At 46.0% G+C, this 7,170-nt stretch overlaps 1 protein-coding gene across 2 annotated transcripts; it reads right to left on the bottom strand.

Moving 5' to 3' along the window:
• Window positions 1-270: 270 nt before the first annotated feature.
• On the bottom strand, window positions 271-6,902 carry LOC310923588 (smoothelin-like protein 2). Of its 2 annotated transcripts, none has more exons than XR_014592635.1 (3): window positions 5,322-5,731; window positions 1,094-1,184; window positions 271-382 (listed from the first exon to the last, which is right to left on the bottom strand). XR_014592635.1 is itself a non-coding variant. In XM_083885536.1 (3 exons), the coding sequence occupies exon 1, from the start codon at window positions 6,423-6,425 to the stop codon at window positions 5,988-5,990; it is 438 nt and encodes a 145-aa protein (XP_083741662.1). In that variant the 5' UTR covers window positions 6,426-6,902; the 3' UTR covers window positions 363-382; window positions 1,094-1,184; window positions 5,947-5,987. The 2 variants fall into 2 exon arrangements, 1 of the variants encoding a protein (XP_083741662.1); XM_083885536.1 differs by lacking the exon at window positions 5,322-5,731 and adding an exon at window positions 5,947-6,902 and having other exon boundaries at window positions 363-382.
• Between the last annotated feature and the right edge of the window lie 268 nt (window positions 6,903-7,170).

Genomic DNA, 7,170 nt, shown 5'->3' with positions numbered 1-7,170 from the left:
ACTGGAGTGTCCCACAATGGGATATTTAGCCATAAAAGCAAGGTTTCATAGTTACCAGTAGGTCACAGAACAATATTCACAGCACCAGTTGAAGAAAGGAAGCAGGATGCAGCTTCAGCATGTTATTTTTCTCTCTTACCTGGCTGGTTGGAAGACTTCACTCCCACTGTATTTGTGCTCTTGCCCTGTCCCAGCAGGCAAGAAGATGTATTAGTTGTTCCTGTTGGACGGATGTTCTCTCCTGAAAACTTCTCAGATGTCCTGGTTACTGCAGTAACAGGAAGGTGGGGCATCTGTAAGGTGACTGCAGGGGCATGGGCTTCAGGGGAAGAAGGTTCCGACATCTGAAAACAGGTCAGTTCACGAGTGACTTTTGCCTGACCTGAATAAAAAACGGGAGAGAGGCAGAAAATTTGCTTGCAGATTTGTAACAAAGTTACAAGCCAATGTCCAGGCAACATTTTACAAATCATTGGATTTAATCCCCTGTGAAACATTGTACCATCTATGTAGCAGAAACAACCCTAGTGCAAGTGATCCTAGCAGCTATCAAACTTACTCTACGTGAATCTCAGCAGGAACAATGTCTATAGATCATTAATATACTAGCATTTGCATTCAGTGAGCTTCTCTTCCTCTGCGCAGCCCTCGCTCCCAATCTCCTGCCCCTGTTAAGGAAGCAGCATTTTTGTTCTTTTCATGGTTTTTCGAAACACTGTATGACTCTCTAAACTGGAGATGGTTAAGTCCTTCCTCCGCTGACGGATGATGGAAGTGGAGGGGTGACTTGCAAGATGTTTTGGATGCAAGACTACAATGGCACCCAGCATAGCAGGCCTTATCACTCGTGTCTCAAGTTAATGCAGCAGTAATAGCCTCTAATTTATGAAACATTATAGCACATGCTTTACAGTAAAGCCAAAGTTTTAACATTAAACTCGAAATTATGAAATAAAGTGTCGGCGCCACAGGACAATATCCATCCTGAAACTACAGCAAATTCTAACCCTTCCCAAATGTGAGATTTGCTCTATGACTGACAAGATCGTGTACTTTACAGGCAGTGATGCTTCATTTCATGCCCTGTTCCTACCTGATGATGAAGATCGATGCCCATTTTCAATGATGGAAGAACTAAACACTCTTCTAAACTCAGGTTTCTGGTGGTCATCCAGGTCTACGCTCTGTCAGAACAGACAACAGACACGGCAACTAAATTTCAAACGGCAACAAAAGTGAGAAGAGTATCCAGAAACACCTGCCAAGAACAGATCTTCCTCATGCAAGTGACCTCAAAATAAGAAAGGAACAATTACCTAACCCCAGGAGCCAAGGCTGCATACAAAACATTGGCAATGCATAACTTAAATCAATCTTCACACACTTGTCCTTAACAGACCCCAAGCACCTAGGAGGTGTTATCTTTTATTAGATAAAGGTATCACCATCCACTGTGATGGTGATAAACAGAAGACCTTGTGTAACAGTGGAGAAATTGATTGAGATTGCCTGGAATACTGCTCTGCATTTTTTTTTTCTATTTGCTGCAGAAAGAAATTACACTGTGAAAACATATTGTACAAGCATTACAAAGTAATTCCAGTCCTAGCACATTACATATTATATTATAATCTGTAACTTCTGTAAGGATAACTTTTTTTTCCTGGGAAAAGCATAAATTTTCCTCATAATGTCTGTCAATATAATTCCAGAAAAATCAGCCAGGAATTTTTTCATGGGTTTAGTGGGAAGTTGCCGTTTTGTTTTTTGGGTTTTGTTTGAGTTTTTTGGCTGGCTGGGCTGGGGGTTTTTGGGGGGTTGAAGCGGAACATTAAACCACGAGAAACTGCGCAATTTTTGGCTGCATAACTAAAGGAAGAAGAAAACTGCTTCACGGATGCATGATTACTGCAGTTAAGTTTCCAAGAAGCAGGAGCTACAATTAGTAGTGAGAAATTCTCCAACACGCAGTTCACAAAAAGTCTCATTGATTGTGTAGTTGCATCAACATGTTTTAAATTCTGGAAAAAACCCAACTATTTTGAAACTTTTGTATTTATCAAGAAAATGGTACTATGTGAGAATACATTCAGTTATCACTAGCTGCCAGGATTGAGAGAATTACAACAAATACTAGTTATAGAAACCATGCAGAGTCAGGACTTCGGAGCTTTTATTGCTGCATTTAGCGCAATTGAGATCCCAGTCAACAATTATTGCCCATATTCACAACTGAAATGTAAAGCATAGCTAATGCAGCTCCCTAGAATCTACCCATGGTATACAGTTAGAACCGTTTAGCCATTCATGTCAGCCATTATGACCTGAATGTGAAGAATGCCTGTGCAGGCTGTAAACATCAATCTACTTTTATAAGCTGGGGAGGTGTGGGTGAGTAAAATCGTCAAACGACATAGTCATTGCAAAGGTCACGCAGCATTCTACACACTGCACTGGCTTTCTAATGCAATGACAAGTCCTGCATTACCTTATTTCATGCAAACCCGACCGCTATGGTTTGGCTAACGGTGCCAAAAGATAAACTGATACCAGGCTGGAGGATGGGGAAGAAGGCCCACGTGCTGACAGAACAGTGGGATCAGATTCTGATGTGCATTTAGTGGTGTCAGGCTGAAGTACTTTCAAAATCCACTTTGGAGATGCCAAGATTCTGACAAACCCATGTGTTTAGCAACACTTCTATCAGGGGTGGTCACATAGATTATAAATAGCAGAGTGATAACTACATATATCTGTACTTCATAATAAAAAGCACTCATTTGTACAACTCATGTGACAACAACACGAAGAACTGGTCAAGTTGAAGAAAAGAAAGTGAACACTAATATTTCAGATGCCTTATCCAAGCCTGCTTGCAGAACTAATCTCTGTGTAGCTCAGATCTCCACGTAATGGATGATAAGACTTTCCATAGTTGTAGGGCTGCTGGAATTCCTTCTTTGCTGCAAAGAAGTATAAACTTTGGAGATCCATAACCGGAAGCTGCAATTATTGCAAGCCAGTGGCAAAAACTCAACACGTTCAGAAAAAGTAAGCGCCAGATCACAAGATTAGAAACAAAAGAAATATCACTTATTTCCTCGCTGAACCTCTAAGGTGCATGTCTGTTATGTCTTCAAGATTTTGTCCACAACAAGGTCAATTTCTAGAAGGATGACAGACACAAATGATACTACTCTCTCAAATGAGAGATTTCAGTCATTCAGTGTCTTTCATAAAACCACCAGCTACCACAAGGGTCACAATAAAAGTCATCGGCTCTAGAAATGCTGTTTATCTAGGAGAAGTACATCCACAGAAAGGTTTGGGTCAGAAGGGATAGTAAAGATCACCCTGTTTCAACCCCTTGCCACGCACAGGGATTCCACGCATCAGATTGGGTTGCTCGGGAGCCCATTCTGGCCTCAAACACTGACAGGGATGGGTCATCCACAACTTCCCTGGGCAACCTGTGCTTCACCACCCTCTGAATGAACAGTTTCTTCCTAACAACCAATCTAACCCACCCTCTTTCAGTTTAAAACCATTGCCCCTCGTCCTGTTGCTATCTGCCTGTACAAAAACAAGTCCCTCACCCCCCTTTTTGTAAGCCCCCTAAAGTACTCAAAGGTCGCAATGAAGTCTCCCTGAAGCCTTCTCTTCTCCAGGCTGAACAACTCCAGCTCTCTAAGCTTATCTTTGCTGGAAATACGTAGGTCATTATGTACACCTGAGTCACGTCTTATGCAGTTACTCACAGGCTGACTAACTGCTGGGTGCCATTGGGTCACCAGGGAGCCAATGGGAAATACTCGTTTAGACCTTCATAGGTGGTCATAGCCAGCTATCTCTCTCTCTCTGCAGCTTTGACCACTGCAGGCAGACTCTCTGCAGCCGTCTGTCCAACAGACAGAAACTTCTCTGACGGTTTTAAAACAGAACACCCTTAAAGTACTTTTAGTCCTCCCTCTTAACAAAGGCATCACACTCAATCACAAAAACTACGGAAATATCATAACTTGCAAAGCTCCTGCCAAAATGTAAAATCAGATCAAGAACAACAAAAAAGATATCAAAACTCTTCTTTTGTAAGTGCTCAGTAGCTCAGGTATGGCTCCACGATCCAGATTTTCAAAACTAACTCTTCAAATATCTCCTATTTTCCACCTTTGTGGAAGCAGCTCTCAAGATTCTGGTCTAGTTAAGAGAGCTGAATTGAAGGCTGGTATCAAACCAACAGGAAGACTCACCTCCAAATCAGAACAGCTAATGGCCATTTAAAATTCCACCTAAACCAGCTTTTAGACCACTGTATAACAGCTTTCGAGGACATCATAGCAGAAACTGCCCAGATTAAAATTAAATGGAGATTTGTGTCCTTACTTCTGAACTATGCTTGGAACTCCCTGGATTCATTTTTTCCCCCCCCAGTTAAATTACCATGAAAAAATCTAGCAATATTAGAAAATAATGGTTCAGATACCAAAGATGCTCAGAATCTCCAGTATCTAATTAATGCTGCATCAACCACACAGTAAAAAGGAATTCAACTGATAAATCTTTTCGGGAGCAAAAGAGCTCGTCTTGGTTTGCTGCTATTTCCAGGTCAGTATTATTTGCTTCTCATATCTCACACTTACGTAGAAGTATTTACTAAGATAAAAGTATCATCAGTTTTACCATAGATATTCGTGTTTCTGAAAACATACACAGTGCCATTTATGTTATTCCATTTGAAATGTTTTGGTCATATAACCAGAAACTGGAATCAACTGAAGGAACAGTGTTCATTACAGAGAACGCAGGTGACTGGCACAGCAACCAAAGCTCGCTCTTTTGCCATTTGTGTGCAGCCACATCAGAACCTGACCCACAAATTCATGTTTTCACTGCACAAATTTGGTGTGTATAGCTGTAGCGGCACCTCCCATAGTTCTCAGTACTGAAATTCCCTTTTGGTCAGCTCTGCTAACTTGGGAACTTCTCCAACCTAAATTGTTGGGAGGGCACTGAATAACGATCAGCACCTAATTGATCTTCCCTGAACCCTCAAAGCAAAGCAGGAGGGTACTCACACAAACAAAAGCTCATACTGAGCTTTAACATGGACACGGATACCTAAAGCTGGACATTACCGTAACATTGACGCGAGATTCTCCATACTGGGAAGTATACTAGACCGTGAAATGGAACGGGGAACAACAATCCCTTGTCCCTTCCGTATCACCCAGCTTACACCTATTCCTTGCAATATAAGCAAGCGTGGATAGCTCCGCAGAACAGAAAGGAAGCAGTCTATAAATTGTATGGATGGTGTTTACCTTTTTCACATGGGGGGAAAAGTGGCAGTTTCTACAATGTATCAAACGGCAGCTTTACCTTTTACCCAGAGGTAGGAAGCCCAATGTCCGCATTCACGGGTCAGTAGGAATGAAGAGGGTAGGAATGCAATACAGACTCTGCTCATTCCCAATTCTAGTGAATTTAATTTCCAAGCTTTTACTTTTTAACCCCAAGTCTGCATAGACCGCAGACCAGTTTTTTAAGCTTCAACAGTCTTAAACCCCCCTCAAGACATGCTTAACCAAGAGGACCTAAACAAGCTGTCTAAACAAGCTGTCATCTGTGAAAGCCAAGTCTCTGGTACCCCGGTTTTATGTGCCCAAATCACAGCGTACTGTCCGGTAGTACTCTCCTGGCATCAAGGTTTGCACAGGAACTCTCAACTCTTCTCGCAGAGACAGACACTGAAAAAGGATTACATAAAACATCTCAGTACCAGATGAGCTTTCCACTAAGTGGTGTTTCTATGCGCCACACGTTACAACGTTCTGTTACACTGCAGGAAGTTTTATCACTGGGAGGAATGACTGACTACGTCTGTGCGAGTTTAGCTACCACTGACCCCGCGTCGCAGAAGAGGAACTCCGTGTCCTTAAACGTTACCCCGTGCCAACGCAGTCTGGCAACAGTCGTGAAGTATCCTCTTATGCATGCCCTTGGCCCTCCCTCCTGCCGTCTCCCAGGCCGCTTACTTGGCTCTGGCCAGCGACCGCTAGCTTGGCACGACTGGAGAATGTGTCGTCGGCCGAACCTTGCTCCGGCGAGCCGGGCCCCACGGCCGCCTCGTTCACCCAGTCCTGCGGCAGCCCCGCCGACCGGCCCAGGGCCTCCACCTGCCGAGACAGGCGCTCCAGCTGTACCCGCAGGCGCAGGTTCTCCTGCTGCAGCTCAGAGACAGCGTGTGCCAGGGGGCTGGCGAGGCGCAGCACCTCCTCCACCTGCCGGCCTACCCCCTGCTTGAACAGCTGGATGTCCACATGGATGTCCCGGACGGCGCCCCGCAGCATGTCCTCATAGCGTCCCAGGCCGTCACAGACGGTCTGAGCCTCCCGGCTGTTCAGATCCTCGATCTCGCCGGCCATGGTGTCCACGGGCCGCAGGCTACGCGGGCAAGGACGGAGGGGCTCGGGAGCGGCCAGCGGCGGAAGCCTGATCGTCTCCCCGCTCGCCGCCGCCTGTCCTTCTCTTCGAGAGCTCCCTGTGCCTCCTGGCGGCCCTGACCCGGCCCCCGGCGCCGCCGGGCACGGCCCGCTCTCCTGGGGCGCAGGAGGCACAGAAGCGGCGCGAGTGGCGCGGCTGCAAGGTCCGCCCCGCTCCGCGTTCACTCCTTCAGAGGGGGAGATGGAATTTGGGGAGGCAATGGTGGAACAAGCCGGGAGAAGGGGCGGGGCCACGGGCTCATTCACAGCTGCCCAGGGACTTTAGGGCCCGAGAGGGCCGGGCGCTGCGGGCTGCGGTGTGGGGCCGCGGGAGCGAGACGGCACGAAGCGGGCGCCAGCGCCGGGCTGGGTGAAGGAAGAAGTGGGAGATGTGGGTTGGAAAGGAATAGGAGAGAGACAGAACGAGGGGAGGAGCGGTTAGTACCAGAGCCTTCCCAAGTTGCTTGGTCGATGACCATGTGAAAGTATGCACAGGCTGTCTCTTTCGCGGGAACTCGGGGGCAAAAGTAAAAGAGAAAGGTCTTTGAGGGCATAGAGACAGAAATGCACGCACATACACCCTTAGACAAACCGCCAAGTTGCTGCCCATGAAAGCGCAGAAACTCCTAACCGGCATGTTCACACTTAAACGTTTCCCATACTAGGCTGCAATTCGATGGGCATTAGT

The sequence above is a fragment of the Zosterops lateralis genome, assembly GCF_965231275.1.
Source record: "Zosterops lateralis genome assembly, contig: HAP1_HAP1_SCAFFOLD_123, whole genome shotgun sequence".
In the NCBI taxonomy this organism is placed as follows: domain Eukaryota; kingdom Metazoa; phylum Chordata; class Aves; order Passeriformes; family Zosteropidae; genus Zosterops; species Zosterops lateralis.
The sequence above is the reverse complement of the archived record's forward strand: the minus strand, read 5'-3'. Positions and strand labels throughout refer to the sequence as shown.